General features: G+C 41.4%; 1 protein-coding gene across 1 annotated transcript in view; it reads right to left on the reverse strand.

The window, feature by feature from the left end:
- Window positions 1-19554, reverse strand: part of Dtwd2 (DTW domain containing 2) — a 63466-nt gene extending 43912 nt beyond the window's left edge. Inside the window, exon 1 of the mRNA XM_059246229.1 lies at window positions 19292-19554. Within this exon, the coding sequence (XP_059102212.1) occupies window positions 19292-19512 (221 nt within the window). The 5' untranslated portion in view covers window positions 19513-19554. The remainder of the gene's footprint in view (window positions 1-19291) is intronic.
- Between the last annotated feature and the right edge of the window lie 1448 nt (window positions 19555-21002).

Below are 21002 nucleotides of genomic sequence, written 5' to 3' on the forward strand. Positions count from 1 at the left end.
CATTTTTATAACTATCATTCATCAGCTGTGTTGTGCAGCATTTATTATTAGGTTTTATTTCAATTCTTATGGACATTTTTAGATCTTTAAAAACCTTGGCATCACTAAACTTCCTTAGTGGCATTGTGAAATCAACTTACTCAAACCGCCCTTTATAAAAACTCCCTCAAAGAACTCAGTGAAAATGTTACATGAGACTAATTTTATAAAAAATAAGTTGAACCAATATATTGTAGGCTTTTTAAAATTTAGCTTTGAAAAACTGAATATTAAATACAACTAAGTACAAAAATCAAGTTATCTTCCTATGAGGAACCATTAAGAACATTTACCAAGTATGCTCTAAAAGTCTATTAATAAAATTAGTTCTCTGGAACTGGTTAGATCCCTGGTCAATTTAAGCCATCAATCCGTACACTACTTAGTACATTACTTTAAAGATGGTGTCTAACCAGAACTACATATATGCTCTAGAACACTCCTTGTTTGCAACTCTTTCTTCATTTTGCTACAATACTATGGGGACCAGGAAGTGAAATATGGTGATTTGAATGAAATGTCCCCCTAGTAAGTCTTGGACTTCTGAATATTTGGTCCCTAGCTGACGGCTGTTTAGAGGAAGTACGTCATTTGGGGTGGACTTTGAGTATGCTCTCTACTTCCTATTTGGTATTTGAGATGTCACAAATATTAGCTTGTATCACCATCACCTAAGAGGCTCATTAAGCTAGATTGCTGAGCCTAACCATCACCTCACCAAGCTTCTAACAGAGTAGCCCTGTGAATTTGTATTTCTGACAAGTTGGTGGTTGGTGGGTGATACTGATGCTGCAGATGGGGATGGATAACAGAGGACAGTCTCAGATGCATTTCCCTATAAGTATGCACCTCTGCAGGATTTTCTTTCCCACTGAATGACTTGAATTCATCCCTATCTAAATGCTGCCTACTTATCCATCCCTGCATCTGACTGTCAAAGCCTTTTGAATTTTTAAAGAAGCAGTTACCAAAGAACAAACAACAGAACAGTGAACGAACAAGCCAGTGAAACCATTTTCTCTTCATGAAAATATGACCTTTCCTAGCCAACCAGTTCAGTTGCCCTGACAACTCTATCACTAGGCAACCCTGCATATGATTAAAACAACCCACAACTGATAGAATGCATATTGCCTGGAAAACTCTAAAGACCTGATCAAGACATTGTACTTTGCGCTTCCCTAAAATGGAGCCTAGAAACTTGCTAGTTATGAGCTATTAGTTCCTGTGGGTATGAAGTTGTCATCTATAGCTGTGCTGTGTGCAAGTCAATTTGTTCCTGAGCCCAACTGCTATGTTAGACTGGTTTCTTTTTTTGTCACTTCAGTGTGGTAGGGGCTCTGTATAGTCGTTGTGGTAGTTTGAATGAAAATGGCGCCCATTGGCTCATATGTTTAAATAACTGGTCCCCAATTGACTGAACAGTTTGGAAGGATTAGGAGGTGTGGCCTTGTTAGAGGAGCTGTATTACTGGGGGCAGACTCTACCATTCCCATTGTCTCTTTGCCTCATGGTTTCATTTCAACACGTGAGCTCTCAGCTACTGTTCCAGTGTCTGCCTGCTGCCGTGCTCCCTGCTATGAAGGTCATGGACTCTAAGCCTCTGTGACCACAAGCTCAAATGAAATGTTTTCTTCTATGACTTGGATCTGACAGTAAGAACAAACTGATCTCCAGGGCTCTAATGGAAGTTTCTTGGATCACATTCCATAGATGATTAAAAAATTAGTATGTATTTCTAATACATATATTTATTTATAATTATATACATTTTATTTACTAATACTACATGTGTCTCATAAACATTTCTCTTATAAATGAAACCTTGTATCTCTGGTCTCCATTTGAACAGTCTATGACCAACTTAATAAGTGGTAGGATGTAAGAGGCAAAACTGTTACTGAAGAAAACAGCTAAGTATTTTGAGTAAACACTGTAAGCATGATGTAGGCTAAAATTAATTGCTTCGCCTCATGCTTTGATAACCTCATAAAACATCATTACTTATGTATTTAACCTTAGTCTCTAATAACCTAATTCTGATTACAATTTCTAACTATTTAGTTGTTTTGTATGAATGTGTGTGTGAGCACGTATGTGTGCAGGTGCACATGCAAGAGTACATATGTGCACATGGAGGCAAGTTGACAACTTAAGGCATCATTCCTCAGGAGTTATCCACACTGGTTTTTGAGACATGGTCTCCATCAGCTTGGACCTTGCCAAGAAAGGTTGGTTGGCCAGAAAGCCTCAGGGTCCTCCTATCTCCATTTCCCCAGAGCTTGAAAGTAGCATGTGCCAACACACCCAGCTTTGGTGTTTGTTTGTTTGTTTGTTTTGCTTGCTTGTTTGGTTGCGGTTTTGTTTTTGACACAGGGTGTCTCTATGCAGTCCTAGCTATCCCAGAACTCTGTGTAGACCAAGCTGGCCTCCAGCTCACAGAGATCCACCTGCATCTGCAAAAACAGTGCTAGGATAAAAGCTGTGCACCACCCCTCCAAGCTACAAGCAGCTTTTCACAGGGGCTCTGCAGACCAAACTCGGGTTCTAGTGCTGTTCTCATGCTTGCATGACCAGCACTTCAATAACTGAGCCTCTCTCCAGCCCCAATCTACAGCTCTTTACAACATCTTCTCCTTTCGCTTTAGTGAGTTACTTTATAACGAGAATTTGTGTCTGTTATCTTAAATACTCTCCTCTCTGCTGTACATGCTGTAATGATGACTAATTGTTCAGCCATAAAACTATCTCTTAATAAAATAGTAAGTGAAGAGTAATCATCTTCACTCTAAATATTTGAAAAAGAAAGAATAAAAACTCTATATAGCTAAACTTAAACCTGAAGGTTATTTTATATTGTATTTTGGATGGATAATACATTAAACAAAAATCCACAGCCGCATAAATATATTAATAAATTCAATCAATTCTTATTTTAATATGCACTACACATCTAACTAACTATAACAGAATGACCAAAGAGCTGAATTTTTCCATTCACTACTTTTCTAATGCATTGTAAACACATTATTGTTTTTCCATTCATTGTGCTTTATCTTCTTTAAAAATCTATATAACCCAATAAATTGTAATTATGTTCCTAAAATATGAATGGAAACTACAAGGAATTTCCCTAAGGGAACTGAATGAAATAAGCTTTTTCTTTGTTTCTCACTAGAGACGTAAGAATGATTATGTAGGCCACCTGTCAGACTTCCTTAGTGAGTGAGGCAGCAGCAGGGTAACCCATCACTCCAAGCACACACACTCCTACAGCCTGTGGGCTAATGCAGTTATGTTTGACATAGATCTGAGATGCTAGGACCTACAAAAATATCTTTCAAAACCTAATTAAGTCCCTTGTATAATAGTCACTGAAAGCTTTTTCCTATTACAGTACTGATTTTAATCAAGATCATCTCTCATAAGTAAAAGTAAACTTTAAAGATATACGAATACAGTTAGAATCATTACTATTTTGAAGGATTTTTACTCACTAAAGAAACACAAATGCAAACCTATAACATGAATCTTAAATGGTCTTATAGATAGTGCCAGCTATTGGGGTGAATTCTGAAAGATCAGAACAAGTCACAGCCAACCTCACCTCGACAACTCCTCATCGGATCCTGTTTCCACAAAACTTCAGACTGAAAGCTTCTGAGTCCTCACCAGAATGGATTTCAGCTCAACTGCTGCTGAAAGCCTAAAAGTTTAAAAGCCTCTAGTTCCTGGTCCTCACGCTTTGTATACCTTTCTGCTTCCTGTCATCACTTCCTGGGATTAAAGGTGTGTGTCTTTGCCAAGCAAGACAAGAGATCTCAAGTTCTAGGATTAAAGGCATGTGCCACCATGCCTGGTTCTGTTTCCAGTGTGGCCTTGAACTCACAGAGATTCAAATGGATCGCTGCCTCCTGAGTGATAGGATTAAAGGTGTGTGTGCCACCATTTTCTGGCCTCTATGTCTATTTAGTGGCAGTTCTGTCTTCTGACCCCAGGTAAGTTTATTAGGATATACAATATATCAAACCACAAAAAAAAAAAAAAAATAGTTTAACTCTAATTTTCCAAAACACAACAGTGTTTTTTTAATGCTCTCAAAGTGGGAGAAAGTTAAGAACTCCACATTAACTGAAGTCTATAACACAGCACACACAAAACTTCAGACTGAAAGCTTCTGAGTCCTCACCAGAATGGCAACAATGTTCTCATTTTAAAACAGGCTTTAGAAAACTAAATCCCACAGTGCCCTCTGCTGTTTTTGTTTTTGTTTTTGTTTTTGTTTTTTTTAGATTTATTCACTTTATCCACTGTGTGCACATGCTTGCATACCCGCATGTGATCTGCATGCAGGTGCCAAAGAGGCCAGACAGGGCATCAGATCTCTTGGAACTGGAGTTATAGGCAGTTGTGAGCACTGTGGTGGGTACTGTGGGTACTGGAACCAAATCCAGTTCCCCTGGAAGAGCAACATGCACAATTAATCACTGAGCCATCTCTCCAGCCCCCCACTATTCTTGCTGTCTTTTAAAGAAATTAGAACGATCTGGAAGATGAATGCTAGTTATTAGAATTCTTTTTAAACTATATACTCAGCTTGACCAAAGAAAAGAATACACCTGTATAAATGTTTAACATATTAAAATTTTCACCCAATAGATAGGTAACCTCTTCCATGTATGACTAGTTCATATTTAAGTAACTATAACATTCTATTATACTCCCCCCCCCCAGCTGTTTTTCTTACTGGATTCTTTTATAACTGACTTTAGGAGTTGAGGAAAAACAGAAAAGAGACAAATTACTATTGTAAGCTGTCTAATTAGACTTAAGGTCCACTCTACAGGGGAGAAACCAAGCCTAGTACTGGAAACCGAGTCAGCGTACTGGGGCTAGTGAGGTCATGGACATGAGAAAAGAATCTACTACCTCCATTTGCCAGAAAAGCATAATTCCTTACTATATTCTAAATCTTACTCTTATAGCCACAGATATACTCACAGTGCATACTCCTCATCACAGAAGACTCTCTTTACACCAAATGGAAATCGTTACTGAAAGCCAGAAATGGACAGAACATGGAGAGAATAGATCATGGGAGCCCAGCCCCAACAGATGCATCTCTATCATAGCTCCTATATCGTGGCTTAGAAAACATTGAAGAAGAATGTGCAGGAGGACTGTAAGAGCCAGAACACCAAGAAGTCAGCTGTGAAGCAGCCTCTACTAGAAATGGCTGCATAAACAGGACTGGAACAATGGCTGCATCAATGGACACGTTAATGTGGAAGGGGGGATTTTTCATAGGGCCCCATCCATAGACAAAGAACCACAGACAATGAGTTCTGGGAGGAGAATTAGCCTTTCCCAGGAAGGAGCCCCCTTATCGGTTGTCCAATGCAGTGTTCAGCTCTGAAACCATATACACACAAACAACAAAATGAACTCATCAAGTTGCACTTATATACTTGCATGCATACATACATACATACATACATACATACATACACACATAACAATAATAATCAAAGGAAAAGAGGCTACAAACCTGGGAGTGGGAGGGCAGTGGGAAGGGTTGGAGGGAAGGTACCTGAGAGGGGCTAGAGGGAGGAAACAGGGGGTGGGGGGTGATGTAAAATTACTCTGTCAATTAAAAACATATTTTAAGACAAAAAAATTACTGTTGTAAGACAGGTAGAAACTCCACAAAGAGAGTAAAGTATCTTGAGATTTTCCAACACCTGCCTAGAAGGCATGCCTACAGCAGTAGAGAAGTAAGTAAGTGTATGTACTGTGGATGCACATCTTACTCTTGGTTACAGTAGGCCTCACCTAACTATAAAATGATAAATGATAACATTTTACTATCATTACTGGGAAATATATTTTCAACAGATTATTTACTCATTATTTCTTCCTTTTAAATATCAATGTTATGTATGTTTATGAGACACATGTAGTATTAGTAAATAAAATGTATATAATATAAATAAATTATATGTATTAGAAATACATACTAATTTTTTAATCATCTATGGAATGTGATCCAAGAAACTTCCATTAGAGCCCTGGAGATCAGTTTGTTCTTACTGTCAGATCCAAGTCATAGAAGAAAACATTTCATTTGAGCTTGTGGTCACAGAGGCTTAGAGTCCATGACCTTCATAGCAGGGAGCACGGCAGCAGGCAGACACTGGAACAGTAGCTGAGAGCTCACGTGTTGAAATGAAACCATGAGGCAAAGAGACAATGGGAATGGTAGAGTCTGCCCCCAGTAATACAGCTCCTCTAACAAGGCCACACCTCCTAATCCTTCCAAACTGTTCAGTCAATTGGGGACCAGTTATTTAAACATATGAGCCAATGGGCGCCATTTTCATTCAAACTACCACAACGACTATACAGAGCCCCTACCACACTAAAGTGACAAAAAAAGAAACCAAAAAAGGGCTGAGAACTTTATTATCAGTTATTCTAGTCAGTTAGCTATGCTTTACTTTCTGCTCTTTTAAGAGAAATAGATAGATAGATGATATACGGACAGTAGGTGGGGATGGAACAGTCTGGAGGACGGATGTGAGTAAGAGAGAGCTTTCACCTAGTAAGCATCCACAATACCCGGGTTTTGATGCCTAAGACAGGAAAAGCAAAGAAGATGGCAAGTAGCTGTCCTAGTAGCAAATTAATCAGTGTCCCCTCCACAAATGCTTCTTCTCTACTTCCATAATTTTTAATATTACTTATACATGTTTTCTTCCACATTTAATTTTCTAAAGGAAGAGATTTTAATCACTTTATATGCCATCAAGTGTTCTTTACTTATCAAATACTGAATAAATAATGATGGAATAATTTTTTTTAAATCTACATGCCTCCTCCCACCCCCCAAAAAACTGTTCTTTATTTTCTTCTAGTACTGAGGATCAAAGCTAGGCTCTGTGTGTGCATGCTAAAGTGGTGACCCTGAGCCACATCTCCAGCCCATACATGACACAAAGCAAGCCTCCCTCTGTGTACACGTACAGCAGCAGCCCAGGTTCCCTCCCTTGGGCTAATTAAAGGGAGAAACATCCATCCTCACCAGCAAGGAGTCAAAGGTTAAAAGAAAAGCTATTTTCCAAAGACTAGCATAGATTGAGAGGATCGTGTTACTAGAAAATATTTTCATTTTCTATGTTTATTCTTTCATCTTCTCTTTTCTAAAAGTGGCCTATATTTTTAAATATGAAGTTTTTTTATTTTCCTAATTTTATTTCCTCAAAAAAATATAAAGGGAATTGATTTTTTTTAAATAAAGAGACTATCTTAAGGCTTAGTTTAGTGTTAGTTTATTGCATGAGAACTTAATGTAATAATTAACCCACAGATTTGAAGTCATCTCACCCAAAAGTGCTTTTGTTTGTTTGTTTGTTTAAGTAGTTTTGACCAACTCAACATTTGCGTTAATGAAGACCCACTGAGCCCCTGGGTGGCGCCTCCGAGAAGGGGTAACTGACCTACGATGATCTGCAGATTACCCCAAATTCTTAATGTCCCTTAGCCTCTGGATTTTGGGGGGTGGGGATGGGGGAGAATACCCTGGCAATTAAGAGGTTGGATACCAGCAAAAGCACTAATTTATCAATGATAATAAGAGATATTTCGCAAAGGAAAAGGGAAGGGGGTAGGGAGTAAAAGAAGAGAGGGAAGGGGCAGTACAAGGAGAACTTAACATCTGCCACACACTTTATGTTAGAGGTGCAATGCAAATGTTCTACCTGTCAGAGGAGGTGGGGTCACTGTCCGAGTTTCCAGGTAGAAACTGGAGCCCCACACAGGTTAATAACTTCCTCAAGAATACAGCAGGGGCCACAAGAGCTCTCACTCCAGAACAGATGCCTTTAATCAGTACACTGTATGAAGTCCATAGGTCGAATGCTCATCAAGCTTTAAGGTACAACTTTATGTGAACTGTTTTAGGTCCTACCGTGGATACCACTAGCACCAAAACAGCTGGAAATAAACCCTAGACACTGCAAGAGAGCCAGAAGAAAAAGGTGCCCAAGCATCCATAAAACAGGTATAAAATGGCCAAGAGTAACTGAGGATATGAGGTTGGATATCAGAGTAGATAGAAGGAAGTAAACAGTACAGTAGCCAGAACCGGAGTTACAGAAACCATTCAAGGGCTGAGATGGCTCAGTGTGTAGAAGCACTTGCTATGAAAAAATAAGACTTGAGTTTGGAATCACAGAACCCACACAAAGCCTGGCACAGTACCACACATCTATAATCCCAGTGCTCCTAAGGGGAGAGGGGAGGAAAGACAGGAGAATCCTTGGAAATGTGCAGTCAGCTAGCCTTGACTACACAGCAGCAAACGAGCTCCTGTCTCAGAACAGCAGGTGAGGACCCGCACCCAAGGTTGTCCTCTGACCTCTGACACATGCACTGTAGCTCATACAGACCCACACTCACAGACATGAACACACATATACATATCACACACACACATTATTCACATATATGCAAAGAAAGAAGGAATACAGAGGGAGGGGGAGGGGCAAGTTAGTTCAAATTGGAAAAGAAACAGAAAGGATAGAAACAGCTTTCATCGCAATTAAGTTGGACCCTGAGATAGAGCAGGATTTCATATAGTAGAGAGAAGGGAAGAGATTCTCAAAGGGAAAAAATAACAGAACAAAGGAAAAGAGTCAAACATAAACAACTGTTTAGGAGGAACAGTTCTGGATAACAAGGTGGGGATATGTACGGAGTGGTGGAGAAAGACACAAACCAGCAGGCAGCGCATTAAGCTGCAGGCCTTTGGGCAGTAGACTCAGGAGGTTGAACCCCTGCCTTTACCTAAAAGACAAGGCCAGATCTCCAGGAAAAGAACAAAAGGGAGTTGGACTGCTAGTGAAATGCAAGCTGGGAACCACTAGTACATAACTGTGAAAATCACCACAGTAATGTCAGTGAGCAAAAACCAGGTAACAAAGAGTAGCTTAAGCAGCTCAGCTCTTGTGAAGCTGGAGGTAGTAAGTCCCTCCAGCCTGCTTTGTGCTCCTCAATCTCATCCTTCGTGCTGCACACAATCACTGCCTTATGTGCTTCTCCTCTGGAGGCTCCTACGGTAACAGCCAAGTTCCATTCATCTTCGTTCTGCCAGTGTCTGGCTTAGTGAAAGATGCCATATGACAAACATGTGCAGAACACAACATCTGAGCTGTGTTAGAGATATGACTGAAGAACAAGCTGGATTAAGTATAAACCCTGCTTTCCAGAAGGCTAGAGCGATGAAGTAAGTGGACTGTTGAACTCTCAAGAGAAGAAACTACTGATTCACATCTACCTAGATTCTAAGACATGGACTAAGCTACACTTCTTGGAACCTGAGTCACTAAGTGGCACTGGGTCCACTACTCAGAGGCCTTCTCTGCCTTCTGTTTATTCCCCAGCTGGGCAGCTGTTCCTCAAGACAAACTTGCCATTCTCACCCTCTTTTACTCTGGGCTTGGTGCTATCCTTTTGATCCTCCGATGGTAACAGTTGAGTTAGACAAGGGGTAAAGTCCTTTCTCAGTCTAAGTCACATGCTCTGGACCAAATTCCAAGAATGTTCTGCCCAAGGAATTACAGCACCTAAGAACCTGACAACACAAAAGCCTCCTGGTCAAGTTTGAGAGTATTTTACTCCATTGGAGGCCAATAAGTCTAACAGAAAAGGTGAGGGTTCTAAGTTAGAGGCAAAGTGTTATTATTTGTGGAGCTGTGAGCATCCCAAATACTCACAGCAGTCCCCCCTTTTCCTAAGTCTTACAAGAATAAAGTGGGTGATCAGTGGGTTGTGTTACAGAGGAGAAACAAAGAGCTTGCGGAATCACTGATTTTAAATGGTATACAAACCTCCTCTTTGTTGGAACAAAGATCTCATCTCTCATGGTTGCTTAGTATAAATATGTGGTGGCCCTCAAAGGGAGTGGCACTGTTAGAAGGTGTGGCCTTGCTGGAGGAAGTGTGTCACTGTAGGGGTGGGCTTTGAGGCCTCTTTTACTCATGTTTCCCTCAGTGTGACTATCAGTCGACTTCCTGTTGCCTGCAAGATGTAGCACTCTCAGGTCCAGCACCACATCTGCCTGCATGCTGCCATGCTCCCCGTCATGATGATAATGGACTGAACCTCTGAAACTGCAAGTGAGCCACCCCAATTAAATGTTTTCTTTATGTGAGTTGTCGTGGTCATGATGTCTCTTCACAGCAATAAAAATCTGAACTAAGACAAAATATTACCCTTAAAAAAAGGTAAAAATATTGATGTTCTTAAAATCTTACCAGAATATCCTGAGAGATATAAATAGTAGACTGTGTGGGTTGAACAATGTCCCTTAAAAAGACATGTAACAGTCCTAAACCCCTGATAGCTGTGAATGTGGTGGTATTTGAGTATCAGACCTTTGCAAATGTAATTACGAATCTTAGATGAGATCAGTCTAGGATGGCTTAGAATGGCTGCCATAAGGAAAGGGCAGATCTGCTCAAAGAGGGGAGGGCCACTATCTAACAGCATTAAGAACTGCCTACAGCCAGAAGACAAAAACAGCAAGCAGCTTTCCGGCGAGATCTCAGACAGACCCAGCACCAGTGACAACTTAAGCTCCCACTCTTGACCCCCAAAATATGAGAAGAAATTTCTGTTGTTTTCAGTTTCCAAGTTGTGGTGGTTTGCAATGGCAGCCCAGGAAGCCATGATTCCTGGGACAGGTGTCTCCTAATACTTCATCCTCCACTTGTATTGTGCTTTATACACAGATTGGCATTTCCTCTGCCAAAACTCACAATGATGCCAACCAGAGATTAAAGAAGTCACTAGGATTCCTGCCAAGAAAACTAATTTAAGAGTATCAAAATTCCATGATGCCACCTAAATTCCTAGATATACAGCAGGATTTGGCTGTGTCTTTAACACTCTGGCAAATTTACAAAAGCTACAAGTTTAAGAAAAAAGCTGTAGGTGTAGCAAGTAGAAGGTACTTGCCTAGCATGCATTAGGTCCTGGGTTCAAGCTTTAGATTTAAAGTCTACTTGGTAGGGAAGCCAAGAAGATGGGCTGGACAAATGGCTCAATATTGAAGAGCACTGGTTGTTCTTCCAAAGGACTAGATTCAATTCCCAGATCTCACCTAGTAAGCTCACAATGTATATCCTCCAGTTCCAGGGGGCCTGATGCACCCTTCTGGCTTCCAAAGGCACCAGGCACAGACATGATGTACAGATATACATGCAGGCAAAACAGCTATACATATAAAATAATGTCTTTTTGTTATTGTTTTTAAGTCAGTGGATAGTCATTTGGCATATGTGAGTAGGTAATGGCTGTCATGAGACATTATGAGGTGTTCCCATATGTCCCACTATAAGATCCAGTAATGTGTAGCTTTTTCCATTACGCATATACCTCCTCTGTATTGGGAGGGGGACATAATTAAGAAACACTAAGTATGGAAACAAAGAGAATCATGCAGAATTCATTCATAACTATAACAGACCACTGACTGTCCTTACAGAAATTCCAATAGTCTCTGTTTCGGACAGGTCACATTTGTCAAGGGCTACAGAGGCACTAGAAGATGGGCCCACAGCATGGCAGTGGTGATGTACGCCTTTAATCTTAGCACTTGGGAGGCAGAGGCAGATGGGTCTCTATGAATTCGAGGCCAGCCTGGGCTACAGAGAGGCCTTCAGGATATCTGGGGCTACTCAGAGAAAGTCTATCTCAAAAATAGAAGTATAATAAATAAAAAGTGAAAACTAAGACGAAAAAGAAGATGGGTCCCATTATGATCATGTTCAACTAGTGTCACTTATATCCCATGTACTAATCACTAGGGAGAAAAGTGTTATGGTTTGAGGGTGAATGTATAAAGGTTTAGTTGCCAGCTGATGGGCTTTAGAGAGATCACTGTATCCTGAGTGGCCCAGATGGACAAAGGAGGCTGGGGGAATGTGCTGTGGGATATCTTTCTGTATGCTGTGAATATGTGTTGCTCTGATTGGTTGATAAATAAAGCTGCATTGACCTATGGCAAGGCAGGATGGAGCCAGGTGGAAAAATCCAAGAGAGATAGTGAGAGAAGAAAGGAGAGTGGGAGGAGGGACCAAACTGCCATCCAAGGAGTAACACGTACGTGACAATATATAAATAGAAATGGGTTAATTTAAGATGAAAGACCTAGTTAGCAAGAAGCCTGCCATAAGCCATACAGTTGGTAATTGATATAAACCTCTGAGTGATTATTTTATAAATGGCTGCGGGACCTCGGGGCCGAGTGGACTGGAGAAATTCCGGCTACAGGGATGGGGAGTGGTAATGACTCTGAAAGACTTTTCTAGTCTCCAGCCCATTTCTCTTGGCCTCTCTCTCTGCCTCCCACCCACCATGAACCACTTTGCCCTCTTAGCCATTAAGTTATGTCTCTCACCACTTACAAGCCCAGAAGCAAAAGAACAAAGTGACCATGAAAGTTCTGAAACAGTAAACCAAATCAGCCTCCCCCTCTTAAGTTGGTTTTCTCAGCTACCCTATCAGTGTGACAAAAAAAGTAGCATACAGAGAATCAGGAATTATCACCACTGCTGGCCCACTGGGAGGCAACTTTGCTATCTGATGCCTGTTGATTTCAAACCCAAGTATCAAGTCTTCAGTTTATACTTACTTACTGGATTCCAGACTGTGTGGCCAAAGAGCTGAGACCAACTTCTGTGTTGGTCATTCTGTTGCAAAATAACTAAAAACACTTCTTTAAAAGCCCCAAGAAAAGACCTAACAAAGGTTTCCACTAAGAGAACTGCTGTTAAGGAAATCCATGATTGAAGGGGAAAAAAGAAGCAGAAAAGGACAGACCGACGAGGAGAAGGAAGAAGAGCCCAATCAACACGTGGACATTTCTGAAAAGAGTAACACCCTCTGAGAAAGCCAGGGACAAGTCCTGGGGAAGGGTTCCAGAGGCTCTGTTCACACAGTAGATGAAGGGTCCTGGGGTGGTACTGCCCAGGAAGACACCTGGTGGGACAGGAATGGTGGTGACCCTGATCCTGGCTAGACCTAAAGGATTTTTTTAAAAAGTAACTAAAATTTTTCAAAATAGGAAAAAAAAAATAGCTAAAATAGGAATAGGAAGAAAGAAAATATTTTTGTTTACTATACAGTGTTATTTTAAGCTGCTACTTCAAAAGAGTAAAAATTTTTATGAATAAGTTTAATTTTCAAGTTAAATCATCAATTCTAATAATCTTTTCAGTGTTTTAACAGATACATATAAATTAAATGTGAAAAATGTAAACTAAAATTTATAAATAAAGGTAACAATGGGGCTGGAAAGATGGCTCATCAGGTAGGGGAACCTGATGCTCTTCCAGAAGACCTGGGTTCAATTCCCAGCACCCACATGGCAGCTCACAACTGTAACTCCAGTTCCAGATATCACCTGATGCCCTCTTCTGGCCCCCTCAGGAACCAGGCAGACAGGCACAGACAGTCACATTGGTGCTCAGAAATACAGTCAAGCAGAACATCCCTATGCATTTAATTATTTTCAAGTAACCCTTGGGCCAGTGAGATGGCTCAGCAGGTAAAGGCACTTTCCTCCAAGCCTGCTACTCTGAGTTTGGTCCCCAGAACCCATGAGGTAGAAGAAGACAACTGTCTAGTCCTCTGACCTCCACTAACACTCAGCATGTACCTGCACCTGCACACACAGTTCTTTTTAAATAAGCATCCCTATTATGAAATTCTAATGTGGTGTGCCAAGGACACACTGTTCTGCAGTTATTATCCTTTCGAAAAATGTATAACCTTATACTAGTCATGAGAAAGCATGAGCCAAACCCAAATTAAACAATATTCTACAAAGTAACTGACCAGTGTCCTTCAAAAGCATCAAAATCATGAAAAACAAAGAAAGCCCTAAGAACCATCACAATCTAGAGAAGATAATAATGATAATGTATTGTGCACTTCAAAATACGAGAAGAAAGGAGTTTAAAAGTTTCAGTCATAAAGAAGTGTTTGTGGAAATATGCTGATTCAAACATTTTAGAATGTTTACATGCATTAAAGCATTATATAATACCATATATATGGTATTATATAATATATATATATATCGAATTTTTGTTTTTTTGTCAGAGTCAAAAAGAAAAAGGTAAAATTACTAGAGTCCTTGAGAGGGGTAAATAGAAAATTACTAGAGACAGTATGCTGGTTAGTGTTTTGTTAACTTGACACAAGCCTCGGTCATTTGGGAAAAGGAATTTCAATTGGGAAAAAGCCTCCATTAGAAAATGCCTCCATTGGCCAGGCAGCAGTGGTGCACACCTTTAATCCCAGCACTCAGGAGGCAGAGGCAGGCGGATCTCTGTGAGTTTGAGGTCAGCCTGCTCTACAGAGCGAGATTCAGGACAGGCACCAAAACTACACAGAGAAACCCTATCTCAAAAAAACCAAAGGGAAAAAAAAAAAAAAAAAGAAAAAGAAAAGAAAAGAAAGAAAATGCCTCCATTAAGCCAGTAATGGTGACCCACACCTTTAATCCCAGCACTCAGGAGGCAGAGGCAAGCAGATCTCTGTAAGTTAAAGGCCAGCATGGTCTATAGAGTGATTGGCCAGCCTGGTCTACCGAGTGAGTTCCAGGACATCAGGGCTACACACAGAGAAACTCAGTCTTGGAAAAAAAACACAAAAGAAAATGCCTCCATTAGATTGGCCTGTAGGCAAGTCTATGTGGAATTTTCTAGATTCAAGGTTGATGTGGTGCTACAGCTGGGGAGTGGGCCCTGGGATGTATAAGAAAGCAGACTGAGCAAGCTGTGAGGAGCAAGCCAGTAAGCTGCACTCCTCCATGGACTCTGCATCAGCTACTGCCTCCAAGTTCCTGACCTGCTTGAGTCCTGCCCTAATTTACCACAGTGACAGACATTACCTGGAAGTGTACGCTGAAATAAGCCCATGCTCTGTCCTGCCAGCTGCTTTTGGTCATGGAGTTTCATTACAGCAAAAAGAAACCTGAGACACGGCATCTATACTAAGATGATGAAAGGCTTTGGGTTCATATGGTTCTGATGACTATTATAACACTACAAATCTAAATGCCACAAAATGTGTCTTAGTTACTGTTCTGTTGCTGTGAAGAGACACCATGAACAAGGTAGTTTACAAAGAAAATATTCAACTGGAGGTGTGCTTACTGTTCCTGAGGGTTAAAGTCCATGGCCATCACACAACAGAGAAAGGCAGCGGGCAGGCAGGCACAGCAATGGGGCAGTGGCTGAGGGCTTACAGCTAATCCACAAGCAGCAGGCAGAGAAAGAAAGAGACTGGGCCTGTGTGAGCTTTTGAAACCTCAAAGCCCACCCCATGATACACCTCCTACAACATCCACCAACTGGGAACCACACATTAATATATGAGACTATGGGGACCATTCTCATTCAAACCACCACAGGATGCAAACTTATAACACAGTTAAAATGATGAATATATTCTCAAATATGTTACCCCAACTCAAAAACTAAGGTAAGTCTGCCAAGAAACTTACCCATATAAACAAACCAACCAGAAATATTTCTATTGAGCTGATTTTTCTAATCCTTTTTGCAAGGCCAGTGGGCTTATTACATACCTATTCTTTTTATTTTTTTTGTGGGAATAGCTTTTTCTGAAAATATCTCGCTTTCAGAACTAAAATTTTGCCAGACCTTGCAACCAAGTTAATAATATGCCCTGAGACCATTTAAAACTATATACTTAATCTGTTTCCCTACTATATATTAACTCTGTTTAACTTGCCTTTCAGCAAACAATATAACCCTTAGAACCTAACTCTGCCTTGGACTTCACAAGCAATCAGTTTTCACAACAAAAGCTAAACTCTGATCTTTAATCTTAAACTATGAATTCTTTCATGCCTCAAACTCAGAATAGTTGCTTGTGTGTGTGTGTGTGTGTGTGTGTGTGTGTGTGTGAGAGAGAGAGAGAGAGAGAGAGAGAGAGACAGAGACAGAGACAGAGACAGAGACAGAGGCAGACAGAGATGGGGGAGGAGAAGGAATCATTTATTGAAATCAGCCAATAGGTTAAAATATCTACCATATGGAAGCAACATGTAGCTATAGTTTAATAGCATCTCTCAGTGGTTTTAAGTATTACTCTGGGTCATTTGAGGTCAGGAAAATAATCCCTTCCTTGTAAAATTCTGCTAAAATTTTCTGTAAAAAAGCATTCCTCATTTCTTTCCCATTCCATGTTTTCTGTGCTATTCAATAAATATTGAACAAAGCTCTTTGTTAGGGACAGACTTCAGACACAGACAACAGACAGAAGACAGATGGGCAAATGGATCAAAAACAGGGCAGATGGAAGACACAAGGAGAGAGGGGAGATTTCAAATTTGGGCTCGCTCTTGGTATACTCCAAGAGGAAGAATCCTTTTCCATCCTTTATTGCTGTACTGATATATTTTTTTCCTTCAATGGTCCTGAAACTTCTACTGACTCAATTTCAATGTCCTCTCTTTCTCCATCTTTTCATTAGGCTTCAAATAGAATTTTTTTTTAAATTAAAGAAAAGAAAAAAACCCTCAGCAGAGGAAATACTTCCAAGTATTATTAATCTGCATTCCTAACTGAAAAGGAAAGAGCCACCAAGAGAAACGAGAATCTGGTCACAGGAAGGAAAAGGATTCAGCAGATATGAGCTTAACCTTAACGTGGACAATAACGAGATGGGCATGGTAGGACACAACTGTCATCCCAGCACTTGGCAAGAGAACTGAAAAAACAATAAGTAAAAATGGTTCACCTAAAAATAATTACAAATGGCCATAGCCAAAGGCATGGAAAACAATCTATGCATTAGAAACGGCAAAGAAACACCTTGTTACAAATATGTGCCACATGTACTAGAAAGCTAAGGGCCCATATACTTATTTGTGCAGTTTGTTACTATGTGCAGCAGCAACAGAAACATTAAAGCCAGAGCAGATATCCCTGTCACTAAGCATCTGACAATGACAGTATCTAAAAAACAAAAGCACAGAGGCAGAAGACACGGGTCAATGGGTAAAGCACTTGCCACTCAGGAGGAAGACCTGAGTTCAAATCCCCCGAGCTACAAAAAGTCAAGCACTGTAGCTGAGACTATAATCTCAGCTCAGGGGCCCCTTGCTGTGGAATAATCCTTCTGTACACTGTAAAGATTTGTCACATGAACAGGTTTAATAAAACAATGATTGGCCAGTAACCAGTCAGGAAGTATAGGCGGGGTAACCAAACTAAGGATGATGGGAAGGAGAAGGGCAACAGAGTCAGAGGAGACGACCAGCCAGCCACCAAAAAAGCAGGACGTATAAAAAATGAGGTAACAAAGCTGGAGAGATGGCTCAGTGGTTAAGAGTACTTCTGCTCTTCCAGAGGACCCAGGTTCAATTCCCAACGCCCACATGGCAGCTCACCACGGCCTGTAGCTCCTGTTCCAGGGAATCCAATACCCTCCTACAGACGTACGTGCAGGCAAAACACCAATGTACATAAAATAAAAATAAATAAATTATTTTAAAAATGAGGTAACAAACCATGAGCCACATGGCAAAGCATAGACAGAAATATGGGTCAAGTGTAAGAGTCAGTTCGTAACAAGCCTGAGCTATTGACTGAGCATTTATAAGTAAGATTAAGCCTCTGAGTAGTTATTTGGGACCGGGCAGTCAGGACAGGAAACATCCATTTACAGTCCTTAGCCTGGCATATGCAGTAGCAAAGCAAGAGACCTGCCTCAAAGAGAACTACAGTGAGGACCAACATCAAGGTTTTCCTCTATTCTCCACAAACGTGTATGCATACACACATACACACACACACACACACACACACACACATACACACATACAGAGAGAGAGGAGGGGTTTAAAACAGAGGAAAAACACTATTAAAATCACAAAGCTATCTCATTAAATAAAAATATACAAAAAGAAATTTGGGGCCAGTGAGCGGTCAGCAGCTAAACACTCTTCCCGCAAAAGCCCACAGACCTGAGTTTGATCCCAGGAACACACTTAGATGGAAAGAGAGAAACAAAGCTGCTGTCCTCTCTCTGCCATAGTCATACCTGACAGGTGTGCATATGTACACACGCATACACACTTTTTTCTCAATTACTTTGTAATTTAAGAACTCCTTTTAAATAATACCAGATTTTAAACTAGAATATTACTTGATTGCATAGTTTTTAATTCCATAGGCACTAATACTATACTAATAGTATACTAACTTATACTAATACTATAAATTATTAATTTGGGGCAAATTAACTTAAGGAATTAATGTGGTTTGATATTTGAAGAAAATGTCTGAGTATAATACTATAATTCTTATTTGGGAGGGGAAAGTAAATCAAACGTTTAGTTAGCTCTAAGGTGTCTTTTTTTTTTTTTTTTTTTTTTTTTTTGGTTTTTCCAGACAGGGTTTCTCTGTGTAGCTTTGCGCCTTTCCTGGAACTCACTTGGTAGCCAAGGCTGGCCTCGAACTCACAGAGATCCGCCTGGCTCTGCCTCCCGAGTGCTGGGATTAAAGGCGTGCGCCACCACCGCCCGGTGTGTCTTATTTTTAACTGGTCACTCTTTAAAGATTTAATTAAGATCAAGGGGGAAAATGCCTCTTGGCATGTATTATTGCTCAACTTTGAACATATGATTAGCTTACGTAACAATTTACAAATCAGCTTTGCTCATTCACCATGAACAAACCATTTTCAAGAATAAACACATTTTCTGTGCAAACAGAAAAAAAACAAATTAACGATTTTCCTTAGAAATATGCTTTTTACGTGTACAAAAAGTTAAATTTGCAGAATACCTAAATTTTTACCCTAAACAATAAAAAGCTAGGCAGTGGTGGCACACGTCTTAAATCCCAGCACTCGGGAGGCAGAGGCAGGCGGGATCTCTGTGCGTTCGAGGCCAGCCTGGTCTACAGAGCGAGATTCAGGACAGCCGGGGCTATGTTACACAGAGAAACCGTGTCTGAAAAAACAAAAACAAAAACAAACCAAAAACAACAAAAAAAGCACTAAGCCTTGCAGGAAGTCAGGTTAAATAAGCACGGCCCTGGATGAAAGGCTTCGCGCTGCGGCAGGCACGTCCGAGTCCGCCTGGCCGGCAGAGGGCGCCGCCGCTCCCGGGCCGCCCTGGCGCCAGCCCCGCCCCCGGCCCCGCGCTCACCGGCAGCGGCTGCACTCGGGCCTGCGCTCGGCGTGCTCCACCGGCAGCCCCCACAGCCCGTCGGCGCCCGCGCTGTCCCCCTCGGCTTCCGCGGGAGCCGCCGCCAGCGGGGCGCTGCCCTCCGGCCGCTCCTCCTCCCCGTCCGGCGTCGGCGACCCCGAGGCCCCAGGAGGCCGAGGCACGGACTCCCCGAGCGTTGGCGCCTCCTCCTGCGGCTCCATGTTGGATGTCAAGAGTCAGGCCGTCGCGTTGAGGGAGCGCCGCCGCCGGGGGGCGCCACGCGCTGGAGAAAGCGGTCTGCGCCACGCACGCACGCACGCACGTCACGTGAGGGGCGGGCCTCAGAGGCGACGTGAGGTCCCGCCCCGTTGCAGAATGAAAGGAGCCCATTGGTCAGGGCGGGAGTTCTTCACCTATCAGTAGGAAGGAAGGCTTGAGCTATGTGGCTAGGCTGGTAAGAATAGGTTTCCTGGGACGGGGAAAGGAGTCACCTCCAGAAGCCACCCGGACACCGAATCTTCTCGTGCATTTCTGTGTATCTAAAAGATAACGTGAGGTTCTATGCAGCAGGGCCGGATTCTAGGACGAGTGCGCGCTCAGCCCTGCAGCACCTCGCGCCCTTGATGGCTAAAAGCTGCAAAGGAGCGGTTGCAACCACTGAAAACTGGTCCCAGGACTTTCTCCAGGGACAGTGTGAACTCCTGTATCTCGTGCCTTACCTTCTTCCTAAATGTTTCTTCTGGCGGTCGGGCATACCATTTCACATTCGACGCCAAATGATTCTTAAGTGATGTGTTTAACTCCCCAGGCCAAACAATGGCTACGGTACACACTGTGTGGTTGACACTACAAACACGGCACTACCTTAACGAAGTTCTCACAACATCTAGTTAGCAGAAACAAGCCTGGCAGCTCTGCTTTTAAAAGCCCTAAACGGAGGTAGAAACGTTGCTTGCAGAGAATGAGTGATTGTATTTGTTAATTCTTACTAATGTTAATTATGACAATATACATTTAAACAAAAAAAACTAGGTTTTCATCAGTCCTCCGAGTTGTTTTGCAATAACAACTGCCTTGATGCTCTAAATAGACAGGACATAACCAGGAACAGTAAAAACTAATAAATAAATTTTGCAGCTCTTATCATTTATTTTAGCATTCGATTTTCCATTTCCAATCACCTAAAAACAAAATGGAGTGGTATACAGGGCTATATTTTAAAGTACTCTTAATTCTTTTCCCCCTGAAAACAGTATCCTTCTTTTATTTGGGGATAGCTTTAAAAGAAGGGGAAAGGGTGGGACAGTCCACTTGGTGAACTGTATTTGTAAGATAAGAAACCAACTGGCACGTATGTGTATAAAAATTGGGAAATGAATAAAACCCAGAAACTGTAGAAAAGAGGATGAATCTGAAAATAACGAAATCCTGGCTACAGGTATAGATTGGAGGACGAGCTATTTTTAATGGCCAAATCCAATTCTCTGTTGACTATGTTTAAATGAAAGGACAGCCCTCCTCTTTCATTTCAAGACAGGGAAAGCACTAGTTGGTGGGGTAAGATTTTTCTGCACTGTCAAATCTGCTGAGAGAACAGATGAGTGCTAACAACCCTTGGCTTTCTCAGTAAACCCACACCAGATCTCTGGCTCTGACCTTCAAAGGATGCAGAATCCAGCCATTCATCTGTTCCTCTACCTCTGTCCGATTC

Source organism: Peromyscus eremicus, chromosome 19 (genome assembly GCF_949786415.1).
Source record: "Peromyscus eremicus chromosome 19, PerEre_H2_v1, whole genome shotgun sequence".
Lineage (NCBI taxonomy): Eukaryota > Metazoa > Chordata > Mammalia > Rodentia > Cricetidae > Peromyscus > Peromyscus eremicus.